The sequence below is a fragment of the Pristiophorus japonicus genome, chromosome 31, assembly GCF_044704955.1.
Source record: "Pristiophorus japonicus isolate sPriJap1 chromosome 31, sPriJap1.hap1, whole genome shotgun sequence".
Taxonomy (NCBI): Eukaryota; Metazoa; Chordata; class Chondrichthyes; family Pristiophoridae; genus Pristiophorus; species Pristiophorus japonicus.
Window position 1 is genome coordinate 5,146,917 of NC_092007.1, and position 20,905 is coordinate 5,167,821.

General features: G+C 49.6%; 1 protein-coding gene and 1 long non-coding RNA gene across 4 annotated transcripts in view; both read right to left on the reverse strand.

Annotated features, from left to right (window-relative positions):
• Positions 1 to 372: 372 nt before the first annotated feature.
• Positions 373 to 12,925, reverse strand: LOC139240421 (neural/ectodermal development factor IMP-L2-like). 3 transcript variants are annotated; one of them, XM_070868937.1, is made up of 4 exons: positions 12,783 to 12,925; positions 8,612 to 8,881; positions 6,828 to 6,939; positions 373 to 945 (listed from the first exon to the last, which is right to left on the reverse strand). In XM_070868937.1, exons 1-4 carry the CDS (start codon positions 12,790 to 12,792, stop codon positions 924 to 926), a joined length of 414 nt encoding a protein of 137 aa, XP_070725038.1. In that variant the 5' UTR covers positions 12,793 to 12,925; the 3' UTR covers positions 373 to 923. The 3 variants fall into 3 exon arrangements, with proteins under 3 accessions (XP_070725038.1, XP_070725037.1, XP_070725039.1); XM_070868936.1 differs by having other exon boundaries at positions 373 to 948; XM_070868938.1 differs by lacking the exon at positions 6,828 to 6,939.
• A 2-nt stretch (positions 12,926 to 12,927) lies between these two features.
• Positions 12,928 to 20,905, reverse strand: part of LOC139240422 (uncharacterized) — a 33,117-nt gene continuing 25,139 nt past the window's right edge. Inside the window, exon 3 of the long non-coding RNA XR_011588724.1 lies at positions 12,928 to 13,127. This is a non-coding gene — a long non-coding RNA (uncharacterized lncRNA). The remainder of the gene's footprint in view (positions 13,128 to 20,905) is intronic.

Consider the following 20,905-nt stretch of genomic DNA (forward strand, 5'->3'; position numbering starts at 1 on the left):
ATGCGTGGCAGATGAAGTATAATGTGGATAACTGTGAGGTTATCCATTTGGTGGTAAAAACAGAGAGACAGACTATTATCTGAATGGTGACAGATTAGGAAAAGGGGAGGTGCAACGAGACCTGGATGTCATGGTACATCAGTCATTGAAGGTTGGCATGCAGGTACAGCAGGCGGTTAAGAAAGCAAATGGCATGTTGACCTTCATAGCGAGGGGATTTGAGTACAGGGGCAGGGAGGTGTTACTACAGTTGTACAGGGCCTTGGTGAGGCCACACCTGGAGTATTGTGTACAATTTTGGTCTCCTAACTTGAGGAAGGACATTCTTGCTGTTGCGGGAGTGCAGCGAAGGTTCACCAGACTGATTGTCGGGATGGCGGGACTGACATATCAAGAAAGATTGGATCAACTGGGCTTTTATTCACTGGAGTTCAGAAGAATGAGAGGGGATCTCATAGAAACATTTAAAATTCTGATGGGTTTAGACAGGTTAGATGCAGGAAGAATGTTCCCAATGTTGGGGAAGTCCAGAACCAGGGTTCACAGTCTAAGGATAAGGGGTAAGCCATTTAGGACCGAGATGAGGAGAAACTTCTTCACCCAGAGAGTGGTGAACCTGTGGAATTCACAACCACAGAAAGTTGTTGAGGCCAATTCACTAAATATATTCAAAAAGGAGTTAGATGTAGTCCTTACTACTAGGGGTATCAAGGGGTATGGTGAGAAAGCAGGAATGGGGTACTGAAGTTGCATGTTCAGCCATGAACTCATTGAATGGCAGTGCAGGCTCAAAGGGCTGAATGGCCTGCTCCTGCACCTATTTTCTGTGTTTTTATGTTTCCAAATGCATCCTTTCGCCCTGCTATAATGGTTGTAATTCTTCTGTGTCTTGGTTGCCTTCGACATTCTTTTGGTGGGACGTGTTACCGGTTCCTGTGGATTTTACTGCTGAGAGGAAAGAGGGCGGGAACAATAAGAATATATTAGCGGATGAGGAAAACAAATAGCGGTTGAAAAATGTTGACAATAAGGAAGGATAATGGAGGGAATGACGGCAGTTTAATCATACCCAGTTATTTATATTTGTGCCGTCAACTCATCTATCTTGTTACGAATGCTGCGTGCATTCAGATACGGAGCTTTTAATTTTGTCTCTTTACCATTTTCCCTTCTCTGACCCCACTTTCTGATGCACTTTTATGTTTGTAGGCTCCGTCCCTTCCTGTCATACTCTGGTTATCATTACCCCTATCGCTACCCTGCTCTATTGCCTTCTCCATTCTCTTTGACTTTTTAAGTTTCCGTTCACCTGATACGTCCCCCTCCCTGCCCCCCACTATTTAGCTTAAAGCCCTATCTGCTGCCTTAGTTATTCGATTCTCCAGGACACTGTTCTCAGTCTGATTCAAGTGAAGCCCATCCCGATGGAACAGCTCCCTCTTACGCCAGTACTGTTGCCAGTGTCCCATGAATCGAAACCCATTTGTCCCACACTAGACTTTGAGCCACGTGTTCATCTCTCTGATCTTATTTACCCTGTGCAAATTTGCTCGTGGCTCAGGTAGTAGTCCAGAGATTATTAACCATTGTGGTTCTGCTTTTTAATTTAGCCCCGAATTACTCAAACCCCCTCAGCAGAACCTCGTTCTTTGTTCTACCTGTGTCGGTGGTACCTACGTGGACCACAACAATGGGACCTTCCCCCCCATCCCACTCCAAGTTCCTCTCCAGCCCAGAGGAGATGTCCTTAACCCTGGCACCGGGGCAGGCAACACAGCCTTCGGGACTCGCTCTCGGCTGCAGAGAACAGAATCTATCCCGCTAAATATACAGTCCCCTACCACTGCAATGTTTCTTTTTACTCCCCGCACTTGAAAGGCCCCCTGTAGCACGGTGCTGTGGTCAGTTTGCTCATCCTTCCTGCTCTCGTCCACACAGGGAGCAAGAGCCTTGAACCCGTTGGACAAGGGCCGAGGCTCCTCCATCAGGACCTCCTGGATCCCCATACCTTCCTCACTCGTAGTCACACCCTCCTGTCCCTGACCACGGACCAAATTTGAATTATTTAACCGACTGTAACCTCCTGGAACACAGAGCCCAGGTAACTGCCCCCCTCCCTGATGTATCACAGTGTCTGAAGCTCGGACACCAGCTCATCAAATCTGAGCCGAAATTTCTCGAGCCACCAACGCTTACCGCAAATGTGGTCGCCGTGGATCACACTGGTGTTCACCAACTCCCACATACTACAGCTGCAACACATCACCCGCCCTGCCATCTCTATTGTATTTTATTCAATTAATTCGGTCAAGTTTTGAAATATCAAATTATGTAGGTATAGCTTTTAATCTGTACCACAGCTCTGAAACCAATGCCGAAATTTAGGAAAAAAGTGAGACACAGAGAAATATTCACCATCCAATCGCTTTCCTGCTTTCCAGTGACGTTGGAGTTCAGAAGGATGAGGGGTGATCTTATAGAAACATTTAAAATAATGAAAGGGATAGACAAGATAGAGGCAGAGAGGTTGTTTCCACTGGTCGGGGAGACTAGAACTAGGGGGCACAGCCTCAAAATACGGGGGAGCCAATTTAAAACCGAGTTGAGAAGGAATTTCTTCTCCCAGAGAGTTGTGAATCTGTGGAATTCTCTGCCCAAGGAAGCAGTTGAGGCTAGCTCATTGAATGTATTCAAATCACAGATAGATAGATTTTTAACCAATAAGGGAATTAAGGGTTACGGGGAGCGGGTGGGTAAGTGGAGCTGAGTCCACGGCCAGATCAGACATGATCTTGTTGAATGGCGGAGCAGGCTCGAGGTGCTAGATGGCCTACTCCTGTTCCTAATTCTTATGTTATGTTCTTATGTCACACTTGCGTTTATTTTTAATTTTCCCCCCTCACAGGGTCCCATGATGCTTCTCCCACCTAACTCGTGTACTTTCACGCTCTGGTCTGATTTTGCCCTCCACCCCAATCGCCTCGCCATTCCAAAGGGACCGCTCTCTCCGCGACACACTGGTCCATTATCGCAGTAACCCCACTCACCGCCTCACAAGCCACCTTCCCGTGCGAGCTCAGGAAATGCCACACCTGCCCTTTTATCTCCTCCCTTCCCACTTTCCAGGGCCCCAAACACTCCTTCCAGGTGAAGCAGCGATTTACTTGTACTTCATGCAATTTAGTACACTGTAGTCGCTACTCACGATGTGGTCTCCTCTACATTGGGGAGACCACACGCAGATAGAGTCAACGCTTTGAGGAACACCTCCGTTCAGTCCGTAAGCGTGACCCCGAGCCTCTGGTCAATCTGTCACTTTAATTTCCGGCTCCACTCCCATTCTGACCTCTCCATCCTCGGCCACTACGCTATGACTCCACCATTCCCATTTACACCCTACCTAGACCGATCTTTTGTTTCTTTACTTATCACGTTACCATCTCCTTTTGCCACAGTGTCAGCCGTGACTCAGTGGGCAGCACCCTCGCCTCGGAGTCAGAAGGTTGTGGGTTCAGGTCCCACTCCAGGGGCTTGAGCACAAACGTCTGGGCTGACACTGCAGTGCAGTACTGAGGGAGCGCTGCACTGTCGGAGGGGCAGTACTGAGGGAGCGCTGCACTGTCGGAGGGGCAGTACTGAGGGAGCGCCGCACTGTCGGAGGGGCAGTACTGAGGGAGCGCCGCACTGTCGGAGGGTCAGTACTGAGGGAGCGCTGCACTGTCGGAGGGGCAGTACTGAGGGAGCGCCGCACTGTCGGAGGGGCAGTACTGAGGGAGCGCCGCACTGTCAGAGGGGCAGTACTGAGGGAGCGCCGCACTGGAGGAGGGGCAGTACTGAGGGAGCGCCGCAGTGTCGGAGGGACAGTACTGAGGGAGCGCCGCACTGTCGGAGGGGCAGTACTGAGGGAGCGCCGCAGTGTCGGAGGGGCAGTACTGAGGGAGCGCCGCACTGTCGGAGGGGCAGTACTGAGGGAGCGCCGCACTGTCGGAGGGGCAGTACTGAGGGAGCACCGCACTGTCAGAGGGGCAGTACTGAGGGAACGCCGCACTGTCGGAGGGGCAATACTGAGGGAGCGCCGCACTGTCGGAGGGGCAATACTGAGGGAGCGCCGCACTGTCGGAGGGGCAGTACTGAGGAAACGCCGCACTGTCGGAGGGGCAATACTGAGGGAGCGCCGCACTGTCGGAGGGGCAGTACTGAGGGAGCGCCACACTGTCGGAGGGGCAGTACTGAGGGAGTGCAGTACTGTCGGAGGGGAAGTACTGAGGGAGTGCCGCACTGTCGGAGGTACCGTCTTTCAGATGAGATTTTAAACTAATATCCTGTCTGCTCTCTCAGGTGGATTTAAAAGATCCCATGGCACTATTTTGAAGAAGAGCAGGGGAGTTATCCCCGGTGTCCTGGGGCCAATATCGATCGCTCAATTAACTTAGCAAAAACAGATTATTTGGTCATTATTGCTTCATCTGGGAGTTTGCTGTGTGCAAATTGGCTGCTGCGTTTCCTACATTACAATAGTGACTACACTTCAAAAATTGGCTGTAAAGCGCTTTGGGACGTCCGGTGGTTGTGAAAGGCACTGTGTAAATGCAAGTCTTTCTTTCTTTGGAGGAGATATGAGGGGATGTTTCTTCACCCAGAGGGTGGTGGGGGTCTGGAACTCACGGCCTGAAAGGGTGGTAGAGGCAGAAACCCTCACCACATTTAAAAAGTATATTAAAAGGATATTAATTTGAAGTGCTGCAAACTACAGGGCTACGGACCCAGAGCTGGAAAGTGGGATTAGGCTGGGTAGCTCTTGGTCGGCCGGCACGGACACAGTGGGCCGAAATGGCCTCCTCCCGCGCCGTAAATTTCTCTGATTCTATGACTTCCTGGGTGAAGCAGCGCCACCTGTTGGGAAGGTCGACACTCAGCAACATTTTAAACCTAACGCGCAAACGAAATACTCAGCGGGTCGGGCAGCATCCATGGAGCGAGAAACCGAGTTAACGTTTCAGGTCGATGACCCTTCGTCAGAACCGGAAACCGTTCGAGGTTTTAAGTGAGTGTAGGGGCAGGGGCTAGCGGGGAGGGGAGGAGAGGACAAAGGGGAAGGTCGCTGATAGGGTGGAAGGCAGGAGAGATTCGAGAGGCACAAGGGACGATGGTGAAAGGCAAAAAGAGAAGACAAGCAGGACAAGTTAAGAAACAAAAGCAGAGTCTCGATAGGGTGTGAATGGAGCTGTCAGAATCATCACCGCAAAGAGAGAAAAAAGCAGAAAAAATGAGAGAAAGAAGGAAAAATATCGGGGCCGGGGTTATGGTGTGAAATTGTTGAACTCGATGTTGAGTTCAGAAGACTGTAAAGTGCCTAAACGAAAGATGAGGTGCTGCTACTCGAGTTTGCGTTGAGCTTGGCTGGAACAGTGCAGGAGGCCTGGGACAGAGAGGTCGGAGTGAGAGTGGAGCGGGGAATTAAAGTGACAGGCCACCGGAAGCTCGGGGTCACACTCACGGACTGAACGGAGGTGTTCCGCCAAGAGGAATTGGAAGCTAGCCATCGAGAAGAGAGGAGACAGAAAGTTTGCCAATATAACTGAGCAAAAGGAAGGACTGTGTCCTTGAAGAGAATTATGTAAAAAAGGAAGTCATGTTAATCGTAGAGAAAAATTAAAGGGAGATTTATTATTATTATAATAACTTTTATTTATATAGTGCCTTTAACTTAGTAAATCGTCCTAAGGCGTTTCACGGCAGTGTTACAGACAAACAGATAAATTTGACACCGAGCCACAAAAGGAATTAACGCAGGTGACCAAAAGTTTCAGGAGGCCAGTTTTAAGGAGCATCTTAAAGGAGGGGAGAGAGGTGGAGAGGCGGAGAGGTTTAGGGAGGGAGTTCCAGAGCTTGGGGCCCAGGCAGCTGAAGGCACGGCCACCGATGGTGGAGCGATTATAATCAGGGGATGGTCAAGAGGACAGAATTTGAGGAGTGCAGACATCTTTGCAGGGCTGTGAGACTGAAAAAGATTACAGAGACGGGGAGGGGTGATTTGTGAACAAGGATGAGAATTGAGCGTTGTGGAGCTTAACGGAGGTGTTCAAAATTCTGAAAGTGTTGCAGACTGGATTAATCAAAAACTCTTTCCAGTGGCAGGAGGGTCAGTAATCAGAGGACACAGATTCAAGATAGATTTCAAATGAACCAGAGAGGGGGGTTGGAAGATTTGGAGCTGCGTGTCGTCAGCGTACATGTGGAACTTGACGCTGTGTTTTTGGATGATATCGCCAAGAGGCAGCATATAGATGAGAAATAGGAAGGGGGCCAAGGAGGGGACACCAGAGGTAATGATGCGGGGGCGGGAATTTAAGCCATTGCAGGTGATTCTCTGGCTACGGTTAGATAGATAAGAATGGAACCAGGCGAGTGCAGTCCCACCCAGCTGGACGATGGTGGAGAGGTGTTGGAGGAGGATGGAGTGGTCAACCGTGTCAAAGGCTGCAGACAGATCGAGAAGAACGAGGAGGGAGGGTTTACCTTTGTCACAGTCACAAATGGGTTAGTTGTGACGTTGACGAGAGTCATTTCGATACGGTGGCAGGGGCGGAAACCGGATTGGAGGGATGAAAACATGGAATTGTGGGAAAGATGGGCACGGATTTGAGAGGCGACAACACGTTCAAGGATTTTTGGAGAGGAAAGGGTGGTTGGAGATTGGGGCGAGAGTTTGCAAGGACGGAGGGGTCGAGGGTGGGTTTTTTGGGGTGAGGGTGGGGGTTTGATGGCAGATTTAAAGGGGTGGGGAATTCAGTTTCGTGTGCATGTTATATTTTGTGGATACTCACTGATAAATGCAAATCACTGCAATAGCCACAATAACAACACAAACAGCAACCACAATTCCCCATCGAGTTTTGGTCGTATCGCTGCCCTCATTACACAACGGGTAAGCATCACCTGTAAAGCAGACAGAAGATGGCTAATCATCGATAAATCGTCGTGATGAGAGAATAAAACGCAAACAATGTGAATTGTTTTGTCATTTCACCCGCGGAGCTGCTGTTGACGTCCGCGCAAGCCAGCCTTGCGGGCCACGGGGGCGATTGCCCGCGCGGGGCGATCAGGGGTCGGTGTGGGACGCTCAGGGTTCACCGTGCACAGAGAATACATCGCAGCATCTCCGCAAACGCCCGGGCTATTTCCTGGAAGGTGGTAGCACCCCCTCCCCCGGGCCAAACAGTGCTAATGGGGCTAAAAAAGCGGCAATTTCGCCCCCTTAATGTTACACTCAGATCCTGCGACTTCAGTTTCATCATCACCATCATGGGCAGTCCCTCGGAATCGAGGAAGACTTGCTTCCACTCTTAAAGTGAGTTCTCAGGTAACTGAACAGTCCAATATGAGAACCACAGTCTCTGTCACAGGTGGGACAGACAGTGGTTGAGGGAAAGGGGAGGGTGGGACTGGTTTGCCGCACGCTCCTTCCGCTGCCTGCGCTTGGTTTCCGCATGCTCTCTGCGACAAGACTCGAGGTGCTCAGCGCCCTCCCGGATGCACTTCCTCCACTTAGGGCAGACTGGTCTTTAGCCAGGGACTTCCAGGTGTCTGTGGGGATGTTGCACTTTATCAGGGAGGCTTTGAGGGTGTCCCTTGTAACGTTTCCTCTGCCCACCTGGGGCTCGCTTGCCATGTAGGGGTTCCGAGTAGAGCAATTGCTTTGGGAGTCTCGTGTCAGGCATGCAGACAATGCGGCCCTGCCCAGCGGAGCTGGTCGAGTGTGGTCAGTGCTTCGATGCTGGGGATGTTGGCCTGGTCGAGGACGCTGACGTTGGTGCGTCTGTCCTCCCAGGGGATTTTCAGGATCCTGCGGAGACATCGTTGGTGATATTTCTGCAGCGATTTGAGGTGTCTACTGTAAATGGTCCATGTCTCTGAGCCATACAGGTCAGGTATCACTACAACCCTGTAGACCATGAGCTTAGTGGCAGATTTGGGGGCCTGATCTTCGAACACTGTCTTCCTCAGACGGCCGAAGGCTGTGCTGGCACACTGGAGGCGGGTGTTGAACCTCACTGTCGATGTCTGCCCTTGTCGATAATAGTTGTCCAGGACCATGCCATGGATCTTGATGACTGGGGGGCCGTGCTGTGTGGCAGGATCAGGTTGGTGGAGGACCTTTGTCTTACGGATGTTTAGTGCAAGGCCCATGCTTGCATACGCCTCAGTGAAGATGTTGACTATGACTTGGAGTTCAGTCTCTGAATGTACACAGACGCAAGCGTCGCCTGCATACTGTAGCTCGACGACAGAGGTTGGGGCGGTCTTGCATCTGACCTGGAGACGGCGAAGTTTCAACAGGATCCCACTGGTTCTGTAGTCACACACACATTATCCCGACTTGGAAATATATCAGCCGTTCCTTCATCGTCGCTGGGTCACAATCCTGGAACTCCCTCCCTAACAGCACTGTGGGAGCACCTTCACCACACGGACTGCAGCGGTTTAAGAAGGCGGCTCACCACCACCTTCTCAAGTGACGACGAGGGAATGGGCAATAAATGCCAGCCTTGCCAGCGATGCCCACATCCGGTAACTAATAAAAAATGAAAAAATGTGCTCATTTACGCACCAGACATATTGAAGTGTACCTCCTCCCGACTGATGTCATTGTTAACGACACATTTGTAGGAACCGCAGTCCGAACTAGTTATTTCAGTTACTGTCAGAACTGTGCCGCTTTCTAATACCGAATGCCTGCTATTGTTGACGATCTTTTCACTGTCCTTTTCCCACCAAAATCTTCCTTCTGTTCCCTTCACAATCGTGCATGTTAAGTTAAGATTAACACCTTTCTCGATCGCGTCCGGGTGTGATTTAATTCTGGGTGCCGAAATGGATTCTGTAAAAAGCAAGAATTTGGGATTAAAAGCAGAGAACGTCATTCGTAGAATCATAGAACAATTACGGTACAGAAGAAGGCCATTTGGCCCATCGTGTCCACGTCGGTCAAAACAAATGTACCCAGCCTAATCCCACCTTCCAATACTGGACCTTCACCCTTGTACGGCACTTCAGGTGCACATCCAGGTAGCTTTTAAATGTGGTAAGGGTTTCTGCCTCTACCACCCTTTCAGGCAGTGAGTTCCAGACCCCCACCACCCTCTGGGTGAAAAAATGTTTCCTCATCTCCCCTTTAATCAACTACTTTAAATGGTTGTTGACCTCTCTGCTAAGGGAAATAGGTCCTTCCTATCCACTCTAACTAGGCCCTCATCATTTTATACACCTTAATCAGGTCTCCCCTCAGCCTCCTCTATTCCAAAGAAAACAATCCCTGCCTATCCAACCTTTCCTCATCGCTAAAATTCTCCAGTCCCGGCAACATCCTGGTAAATCTCCTCTGTACCCTCTCCAGTGCAATCACATCCTTCCTGTAATGTGGTGACCAGACCTGCACGCAGTACTCCAGCTGTGGCCTAACCAGTGTTTGTAAATTCATCAAGAAATATTGAAGAAACTTTCTCAACAAATCAAACTGTGAGGTAATATGTAGAGGGTTAGAATACAAGGGGGTGGAAGATATTTTGCAGCTGCACAAAACCCTGGTTAAATCACAGCTGGAGTAAAGGTTTTAAGAGTGGAGTGGGAGTTGTGCATAAATGCAGCAATACTATTTCTACTGGTGGGGGATTCTGGGACTATGCGGTACAGTCTAAAAAAAGAGCCAGACCAGTCAAGAGTGAAATTAGGAAACATTTCTATAATGTATGCACCGGTGAGTATGCTCACAGGTTTATAGAATTGTTGAATTGGGATGGGCTTGGCCAGTCACGTGATGTTCACAAGACTCAATAAAACCCCGACCAGTTGGGTTCGGGAGATCAACAATGGGGCAGGTGATTGTGAGCATTATGGATGAACTGGTAATGTGTAGCATGATTGTTTAATCTTTGCAGTACCAGATGGGAGTGAATCGCTCCCTTTAACCCACTGTGTACTGTACAGGTACAGGGGACATTGAGACACACACGGGGTGTACAGTACCAGACGGGAGTGAACCGTTCCCTTTAACCCACTGTGTACTGTACATGTACAGGGGACATTGAGACACACACAGGGTGTACAGTAGCAGACAGGAGTGAACCGTTCCCTTTAACCCACTGTGTACTGTACAGGTACAGGGGACATTGAGACACACACGGGGTGTACAGTACCAGACGGGAGTGAACCGTTCCCTTTAACACACTGTGTACTGTACATGTACAGGGGACACTGAGACACACACGGGGTGTACAGTACCAGACGGGAGTGAACCGTTCCCTTTAACCCACTGTGTACTGTACAGGTACAAGGGACATTGAGACACACACGGGGCGTACAGTACCAGATGGGAGTGAACCGTTCCCTTTAACCCACTGTGTACTGTACATGTACAGGGGACACTGAGACACACACAGGGTGTACAGTACCAGACGGGAGTGAACCGTTCCCTTTAACACACTGTGTACTGTACAGGTACAAGGGACACTGAGACACACTCTGGGGAGGTACCAGCGGATTGGAAAGCAGCTAATGTAACGCCTCCGTTTAAAAAAGGGGGCAGACAAAAGGCAGGTAACAATAGGCCGGTTAGTTTAACATCTGTAGTAGGGAAAATGCTTGAAGCTATCATTAAGGAAGAAATAGTGGGACATCTAGATAGGAATAGTGCAATCAAGCAGACGCAACATGGATTCATGAAGGGGAAATCATGTTTAACTAAGTTACTGGAATTCTTTGAGGATATAACGAGCATGGTGGATAGAGGTGTACCGATGGATGTGGTGTATTTAGATTTCCAAAAGGCATTCGATAAGGTGCCACACAAAAGGTTACTGCAGAAGATAAAGGTACGCGGAGTCAGAGGAAATGTATTAGCATGGATAGAGAATTGGCTGGCTCACAGAAAGCAGAGAGATGGGATAAATGGGTCCTTTTCGGGTTGGAAATCGGTGGTTAGTGGTGTGCCACAGGGATCGGTGCTGGGACCACAACTGTTTACAATATACATAGATGACCTGGAAGAGGGGATAGAGTGTAGTGTAACAAAATTTGCAGATGACACAAAGATTAGTGGGAAAGAGGATGTGTAGAGGACCCAGAGAGGCTGCAAAGAGATTTAGATAAGTTAAGCGAATGGGCTAAGGTTTGGCAGATGGAATACAATGTCGGAAAATGTGAGGTCATCCACCTTGGGAAAAAAAAACAGGGAATATTATTTGAATGGGGAGAAATTACAACATGCTGCGGTGCAGAGGGACCTGGGGGTCCTTGTGCATGAATCCCAAAAAGTTAGTTTGCAAGTGCAGCAGGTAATCAGGAAGGTGAATGGAATGTTGGCCTTCATTGTGAGAGGGATGGAGTACAAAAGCAGGGAGGTCCTGCTGCAACTGTACAGGGTATTGGTGAGGCCGCACCTGGAGTACTGCGTGTAGTTTTGGTCACCTTACTTAAGGAAGGATATACTAGCTTTGGAGGGGGTACAGAGACGATTCACGAGGCTGATTCCGGAGACGAGGGGGTTACCTTATGATGATAGATTGAGTAGACTGAGTCTTTACTCAATGGAGTTCAGAAGGATGAGGCGTGATCTTATAGAAACATTTAAAATCATGAAAGGGATAGACAAGATAGAGGCAGATATGTTGTTTCCACTGGTCGGGGAGACTAGAACTAGGGGGCACAGCCTCAAAATACGGGGGAGACAATTTAAACCGAGTTGAGAAGGAATTTCTTCTCCCAGAGGGTTGTGAATCTGTGGAATTCTCTGCCCTGGGAAGCAGTTAAGGCTAGCTCATTGAATGTATTCAAATCACAGATAGATAGATTTTTAACCAATAATGGAATTAAGGGTTACGGGGAGCAGGTGGGTAAGTGGAGCTGAGTCCACGGCCAGATCAGCCATGATCTTGTTGAGTGGCGGAGCAGGCTCGAGGGGCTAGATGGCCTACTCCTGTTCCTAATTCTTATGTTCTTATGTACTGTAAATGTACAGGGGACACTGAGACACACACGGGCCGTACCGTACCAGACAGGAGTGAATCGCTCCCTTTAACCCACTGTGTACTGTACAGGTACAGGGGACACTGAGACCCACACGGGTTGTACAGTACCAGACGGGATTGAACCGTTCCCTTTAACCCATTGTGTACTGTACATGTACAGGGGACACTGAGACACACACGGGGTAGGCAGTACCAGACAGGAGTGAACCGTTCCCTTTAACCCATTGTGTACTGTACATGTACAAGGGACACTGAGACCCACACGGGTTGTACAGTACCAGACGGGAGTGAACCGTTCCCTTTAACCCATTGTGTACTGTACATGTACAGGGGACACTGAGACACACACGGGGTGTACAGTACCAGACAGGAGTGAATCATTCCCTTTAACCCACTGTGTACTGTACATGTACAGGGGACACTGAGACACACACAGGGTGTACAGTACCAGATGGGAGTGAACCGTTCCCTTTAACCCACTGTGTGCTGTACATGTACAGGGAACACTGAGACACACACGGGGTATACAGTACCAGACAGGAGTGAATCATTCCCTTTAACCCACTGTGTACTGTACATGTCCAGGGGACACTGAGACACACAACACACACACAGTACCAGATGGGAGGAACTCTTGCCCCATTTTAGAATATGTGTGGCTTATTCATTTCTGATCACTCACGCCTTTCACGTTCACGCTTAGAAATAAGTCACCCAATAACCCAAAACAACTGAACGTGTTGCTTGATCACTCACCATAGAGCATTCCCTTAAACTGGGCCGTGTCTATGCGGCCTTTTTTTGAGACCAGTTCCAGTTCATAAGCTCCCGCGTCATTAGGGCTAAGGTGCGTCAGCGTCAATGAAATCGTGTCATTGTGCAACAAGCAAGTCCCTCGCCCTTTAAACGCACGCTGCCATGTGTTCGTTGTGAGGCTGCACTCCACAATCTCTTTCTTATCCCCGTTACTTTTTCTCCAGGTACCGCTGTCGATGGTGTCGGGTAGGCCCACTTCAAATTTGGCAACCAAAGTGAAGTTCCGGCCCTCGATAACATGAACCACCGCATGTGGCACCCTTATGCTGATGGGCGCCATCACATCTGTGAAAAGAATGGCTAATGTGACTCATTTGAACAACGCAGGACCTGAAATTGTTCGGCCTGTTGTTCACCGCAGGTGGATAGAAAGATAGAAACATAGACACATAGAATTTTACGGCACAGAAGGAGGCCATTCCGGCCCATCGTGTCCGGGCCGGCCGACAAAGAGCCGCACGGCCCTCGGTCAGCAGCCCTGAAGGTTACAGATAAACCCATGAACAATGACGGAAAGGCAAAGAGCACGCAGCCCAACCAGTCCGCCTCACACAACTGCGACACCCCTTACACTGAAACATTCTACACTCCACCCCATCTGGGGCCATGTGATCTGCTGGGAGAGGCAAAAAACAGATAAATCCCAGGCCAATTTAGGGAGAAAAAATCAGGGAAAATTCCTCTCCAACCCATCCAGGAGATCGAAACTAGTCCAGGAGATCACCCTGGTCGTATTCGATTCCCTGCAGTACTTACCATTAAATCTGCTCCGTCCAACGAAAGGTCATCCAGTCTAATCCCAATTACCAGCTCTAGGTCTATAACCCTGCAGGTTACGGCACTTTAAGTGCCCATCCAACCATCTCTTAAAAGTGGTGAGGGTTTCTGCATCCAACACTCTTCCAGGCAGCGAGTTCCAGATCCCCACAACCCTCTGCGTAAAGAGGCCCCCCTCAAATCCCCTCGAAACCTTCCACCAATCACCTTAAAACTATGCCCCCTCGTAATAGACCACTCCACCAATGGAAATAGGCCTTTACTATCCACTATGTCCAGGCCCCTCAATATTTTGTACACCTCAATGAGGTCTCCTCTCAACCTCCTCTGTTCCAATAAGAACAAACCCAGCCTATCCAATCTGTCCTCATAACTGAGATTCTCCATTCCAGACAGCATCCTGGTAGATCTCCTCTGCACCCTCTCTCGTGCAATCACGTCCTTCCTATAATACAGTGACCAGAACTGCAAGCAGTACTCCAGCTGTGATCTCACCAAAGTATTATACAATTTAAGCAGAACCTCCCTGATCTTATATTGCATGCCTCGGCCAATAAAGGCAAGCATTCCGTATGCCTTCTTAACCATCTTATCCACCTGGCCTGCTACTTTCAGCGATCTGTGGACAAGCACTCCAAGGTCCCTTTGTTTATCTACACTATTAAGTGGCCTACCGCTTAATATGTATACTCTTTTCTTATTAGCCCTCTCAAAGTGCATCACCTCACACTTCTCTGAATTAAATTCCATTGGCCACTGTTCTGCCTACCTGACCAGTAGATTGCTATCCTCCTGCAGCCCATGACTTTTATCTTCATTATCAACCACACAGCCAATCTTAGTTTTGTCTTAATCATACTCCCTATATTCAAATCTAAATTGTCGATATATCTGACAAAAAGCAAGGGTCCCAGCACTGAGCCCTGCGGAACCCCACTGGAAACATCCTTCCAGTCACAAAAACATCCATCAACCATTAGCCTTTGCTACCTACCTCTAAGCCAATTTTGGATCCAATTTGCCATTTTGCCCTGTATCCCATGGGCTTTAATCTTCACAACCAGTCAACCATGTAGGACCTTATCAAAAGCTTTGCTAAAGTCCATATATACTAAATCGCACTCACTACCCTCATCGACCCTCTTGGTTACCTCCTCAAAAAATTCAATCAGGTTAGTCAGACACGATCTTCCCTTAACAAATCTGTGGTTACTATCCCTAATTAATCCTTGCCTTTCCAAATGCAGATTTATCCTGTCTTTCAGGATTTTTTCCAATAATTTTCCCACCACTAAGGTTAGGAAATACAGGCCTATAATTACTCGGCCTATCCCTTTCTCCCTTCTTAAACAAGGGTACTACATCAGTAGTCCTCCAATCCTCCGGCACCATGCCCAGATCCAAAGAAGACTGGAAAATGATGGTCAAGGCCTCTGCTATTTCCTCTTTTACTTCGCTCAACAGCTTGGGATGCATTTCAACCGGGCCTGGGGACTTATCTACTTTCAAAGCTGCTAAACCCCTTAATACTTCCTCTCTCACTATATTTATTTCATCCAGAATATCACACTCCTCCTCGATAGCAGTATCTGCATTGCCCCTTTCCTTTGTGAAAACAGATGCAAAGTACTAATTAAGAACCCTCCCAACATCTTCCACCTCCACACAAAGATTACCCTCCTGGTCTCTAATAGGCCCTACCCTTTCTTTAGTTACCCGCTTACTCTTAATATATTTATAGAACATCTTAGGGTTTTTCTTAATTTTACTGGCCAAGAATTTCTCCTGCTCTCTCTTAGCATTCCTAATATCATTTTTAATTTTGCCTCTTAACCTTCTATATTTCTCTAAAGATTCAAAAGTATTTAGCCGCTGATATATGACATAAGCGACCCTTTTTTTCTTAATCCTTCCCTGTAAGTCCCAACATCCAGGGTGTCTAGAATTATTTTTCCCAGCCTTTTTCTTTAAGGGCACATGTTTGGCCTGAGCCTTCCGGATCTCCTCCTTGAATGCCTCCCATGTTCCGACACTGATTTACCCACAAGTTGCTGTTTCCATTACACTATGGCCAAATCACTCCTTTACTTAGCAAAATTAGCTTTTCCCCAATTCGGAACTTTTATTCCAGGCCTATTCTTGTCCTGGGTGCATTTATTTGCCACACCAGTTTTATGATTGATCCTTGTGGAGGGATTTGAGCTAGATTAATTCCTGGTGTGAGAGGTCCAATGTATTTGCTTCATGGGTTCTTTGTTTAATAATTCATAGCAATGCACTGCTATTATGAACTAGTTGGTTTATTAACAACGGTTTGTTTATCTGTCTATCTATCTATCTATCTATCTATCTATCTATCTATCTATCTATCTATCGAATTTTCTGCCCCAGAGAGCTGTGGAGGCTGGGTCATTGAATATATTTAAGGTGGAGATCGACAGATTTTTGAGCGATAAGGGAGTGAAGGGTTGTGGGGAGCGGGTGGGGAAGTGGAGCTGAGTCCATGGATCGGATCAGCCACGATCTTATTGAAAGGCGGAGCAGGCTCGAGAGCCAAAATTGCCGACTCCTGCTCCTATTTCTTATGTTCTTATGTTGTTAATTATACTACACAGTACCAGTTCATCCACTTGGCTCACAACTGCATACCTCATCGTGGACAACCTAGACCCAACTGGCTGGGGTTTTCTTGAGTCTTGTGAACATCACGTGACTGCATTGTTTCCCCTGACTGGAGTGTCGAGAACCAGGGGGCACAGTCTCAGAATAAGGGATCAGCCTTTGAGGACTGAGATGAGGAGGAATTTCTTCACTCAGAGGATGGTGAATCTTTGCAATTCTCTGCCCCAGAGGGCTGTGCAGGCTGAGTCTCTGAATATATTCAAGGCTGAGAGAGATAGATTTTTGGAGTCTCGGGGAATCAAGGGATATGGAGATCGGGCGGGGACATGGAGTTGAGGTTGAGAATCAGCCATGATCTTATTGAATGGTGGGGCAGACTCGAGGGGCCGAGTGGCCGACTCCTGCTCCTATTTCTTATGTTCCCTTGTAGTACAAGACCAAGTTTCTCACTGGTCCTCTTGGAGGACGAGGCACACCCAAGAGTATGGAACGTGTAATTTGACTGTCCCTACTGCAGAGTAATCAAAATAGTTGTACTGCGAAATTTGGCAGATGAAGTGTAATGTTGGAAATTGTGAGGTTATCCACTTTGGCAGAAAAAAATCGAAGAGCAAGTTATTATTTAAATGGAGAAAAATTACAAAGTGCCGCAGTACAGCGGGACACGGGGGACCTGGTGCATGAAACACAAAAGGTTAGTATGCAGGTTCAGCAAGTGATCAGGAAGGCCAATGAAATTTTGTCCTTTATTGCACAGGGGATGGAGTATAAAAGCAGTGAAAACTTGCTGCAGCTATACAGGGTATTGGTGAGGCCACACCTGGAGTACTGCGTGCAGTTTTGGTTTCCATATTTACGAAAGGATACACTTGCTTTGGAGACAGTTCAGAGAAGGTTCACTCGGTTGATTCCGGGGATGAGGGGGTTGACTTATAAGGAAAGGTTGAGGAGGTTGGGCCTCTACTCATTCGATTTTGGAAGAATGAGAGGTGATCTTATCGAAACGGATAAGATTATGAGGGACCTTGACAGGGTGGATGCAGAGAGGATGTTTGCACAGATAGGGGAGACTAGAACTAGGCGGCATGATCTTAGAATAAGGGGCCGCCCATTTAAAACTGAGATGAGGAGAAATTTCTTCTCTCTGAGGGTTGTAAATCTGTGGAATTCGCTGCCTCAGAGAGGTGTGGAAGCTGGAACATTGAATGCATTTAAGACAGAGATAGACAGTTTCTTAACCGATAAGGGGGTAACTGGTTATGGGGAGCGGGCGGGGAAGTGGAGCTGAGTCCATGATCGGATCAGCCATGATCGTATTAAGTGGCGGAGCAGGCTCGAGGGGCCGTATGGCCGACTCCTGCTCCTATTTCTTGGAGCAACATTAGCGAAGAGGGTGACTAGATTGGACGTACCAAGATCCAGCTCGCTGATTGGAGCGTGGGCAGGTTCGGCGAGGTCTGTGCCCAGGAGTGGCGACAGATCGTGGAGCAACGTGATCCGGGCCGAGGAGAGGCGTGAGTTCCGGGCCCAGAAGTAGCAAGTGCCCTGGGGGCAGCACGGGGCCAGCCCACCCCACATTGCGATATGTGTGCGCAGCAGAGAGCAGCTCTCCAGTCGTTTTGGGCAATACGAGAGACCGAGCACGCGGGACTGCTCAGAATGATGTCCTGATGATCCAATGTATCGCAGGCTGACACTACAGCATTCAGAGAACAGACAGGCCTCACCCTCCCGGGCTGGGAGCCACCCCCAGCGCTCGCACTGCCGAGTCGAGATAGGAAGGGGGCGAGGCCGGGGGCAGGATTTTTAACCCGAGGAAGGAACCGACTGCTTCCAGCAGTAGGGAGCAGAAGGAGCACACCACTGACAAATTGGGGGGGGGGGGGAGGGGAGCAAGAATTTGCTGTGTCGCTCTCCCGAGCGCGTTTTCTTCAAGCCCGACTATCTTGCCAGGGAAATATGCAAGAAATTAAAGGGCGGGGGGGGGGAGGAATTGGGGACAATCGCGCCCCCCCTTGATGGAGCACAAGTGATTTTGCGCCCGAGCGCACCGCCGCTAACGACTGCCGCAAAATTCGGCGGGAGGGTCGCGGCGGTAACTGGCAGTAACGCCCGGCAGTGGTGACATCATCGCCGTGCCCAGCGGCCCCTTAGCGCCCCCACCTTCCCCCCGGACCCTAAATTGGTTAGCGCCCCTCTGAAGTAGCGGCGGGCTCTAACAATGACGGTGTCGGGGGGACGCGGGGTGAACGTTGAAGGTCGAGCTTGTCGCCATGCACGGCCCAAATAATTGCCCGTTTTTTTTTCCGTCCTCACCGCTGTAGCTTTGGACGCGGGGGGGTGGTCCATTGCCTCGATCGCACAGCCCGGCACTCTGCCACCCCCCCCCCCCCCCGTGGTCCAGGGAGGTGGGTTCACAACCTGTGGAGTACGCAGCATGGGTCCTTCCCTTTACTGAGGTACCAGCCGCTCCTATGCGGCAGCAAGCCCCAGTGTGCAGTGTGGCCAAGCTGTGCGCCCCGCTCCCGATCCAGGAAGGGAAGTGCAGTGCTTGATTTACACCCCCACTGCCTTTCGGGGAGCAGTAAACCCCCAATTTCTCGCGAGAGGCGAGATCCTCAGTGCCCGCCTCAAAGTCTGGCGCCTCGCGAGGATTACCGCCCTCAACCGGGGCATAACCGAATATCTTGCTCAAGACATCTTCCGCCAATGTTCCGCCTCAAGCGATTTTGGCGCCAGAGTCGCCAGAGCTGATGGCTCTGAGGTGCTGTCGGCTTGCACGGAGGGAAGCCCTCCAGAATTTGCGGTTCCACAAAACTCCAGATCCATTGCCAGCTGCGCCTCAGTGGCTAATGCTTCGACCAATGAGCCGGAAGGTTGTGGGTTCAAGTCCCACTCCAGGGACTTCACATCAATCTAGGCTGACACTGCAGTGCAGTACTGAGGGAGTGCTGCACTGTCAGAGGGGCAGTACTGAGGGAACGCCGCAGTGGTGGAGAGACAGAACTGAGGGAACGCCGCACTGTCGGAGGGGCAGTACTGAGGGAACGCCACACTGTCGGAGGGGCAGTACTGAGGGAACGCCGCACTGTCAGAATGGCAGTATTGAGGGAGTGCTGCACTGTCAGAGGGACAGTACTGAGGAAGCACCGCACTGTCGGAGGGGCAGTACTGAGGAAGTGCCGCACTGTCGGAGGGGCAGTACTGAGGGAGCGCCGCACTGTCGGAGGGGCAGTACTGAGGGAGCACCACATTGTCGGAGGGGCAGTACTGAGGGAGCACCACATTGTCGGAGGGGCAGTACTGAGGGAGCACCACATTGTCGGAGGGGCAGTACTGAGGGAGCGCCGCACTGTCGGAGGGGCAGTACTGAGGGAGCGCCGCACTGTTGGAGGGGCTGTACCGAGGGAGCGCCGCACTGTCGGAGGGGCAGTACTGAGGAAGCACCGCACTGTCGGAGGGGCAGTACTGAGGGAACGGCGCACTCTCGGAGGTGCAGTACTGACGGAGCGCCGCACTGTCGGAGGGGCAGTACTGAGGGAGCGCCGCACTGTCGGAGGGGCAGTACTGAGGGAGCGCCGCACTGTCGGAGGGGCAGTACTGAGGGAGCGCCGCACTGTCGGAGCAGCAGTACTGAGGGAGCGCTTTGTCGGATGAGACGTTAAACCGAGGCCCCGTCTGCTCCCTCGGGTGGAGTTAAAAGATCCCAGGGCACTATTTCAAAGAAGAGAAGAGGGAGTTGTCCTGGGGCCAATATTTATCCCTCAAACAACATAATAAAAGCAAGATTATCTGATCATTATCACATTGCCATTTGTGGGAGCTTGCTGTGCGCAAATTGGCTGCTGTATTTCCCACATTACAACAGTGACTATACTCCAAATGTATTTAATTGGCTGTAAAGCGCCTTGGAACGTCCGGTGGTCATTAAAGGCGTTATATAGAAATGCAAGTTTTTCTTTTTTCTTTATAACTTGGGTGTGGCGCAGGGTATGATGGTTACATATTTCAATTAATCAGAGGTTGGAGAAAAGGCATCACAGTGCTGGGCTTATAATCAAAGAATCGCACAGCATATTATCGGCTTTTTGTAAGAGCGATCGAATTAGTCCCACTGCCCCCTGCTCTTACCCTGCTGCCCTGAAAGTTAGTTTCATTTTCCAGTATTTACCCAATTCCCCCGTTTGAAAGTCACTATTGAACCTGCTCCGACCGAGCTTTCAGGCAGCGCGTTCCCGATCACAACAACTCGCTGCGTACAAACATTCTCCTCATCTCCCCCTCGGGGTTCTTTACCGATTATCGTCAATCTGTGTCCCTCTGGTTACCCCCCCTCCTGCCCCGGGGAACAGTTCCTCCTGGTTTACTCCGTCAAAACCCCCCTCGTGATTCTGAACACCTCGATCAAATCTCCCCCTTAACCTTCTCTGCTGTAAGGAAGAAAGACGTGCATTTATATAGCGCCTTTCACGACCAGCCAACCTCCCAAAGCGCTTTACAGCCACTGAAGTACTCTTTGAAGTGTCGTCACTGCTGCAACATAGGAAACACGGCAACCAATTTGCAATAAAGGCCAACATTCCGTTTGCCTTCCTGATTTGGTGAAAGGCACTATGTAAATGCAAGCCTTTCTTTCTTTTGTGATGGTTTCCTGTTTTATTTTT

Bases quoted from the DNA above. Each gene is read 5' to 3' on its own strand.
- LOC139240421 (XM_070868936.1), bottom strand. The intron at 6,940-8,611 runs GTGCGTAAATGA...TCTGCTTTACAG, and splicing joins GGTACACTTCAATATGTCTG to GTGATGCTTACCCGTTGTGT. The intron at 949-6,827 runs GTGAGTATCCAC...CTTTCCTCTCAG, and splicing joins GCAGTGATTTGCATTTATCA to CAGTAAAATCCACAGGAACC.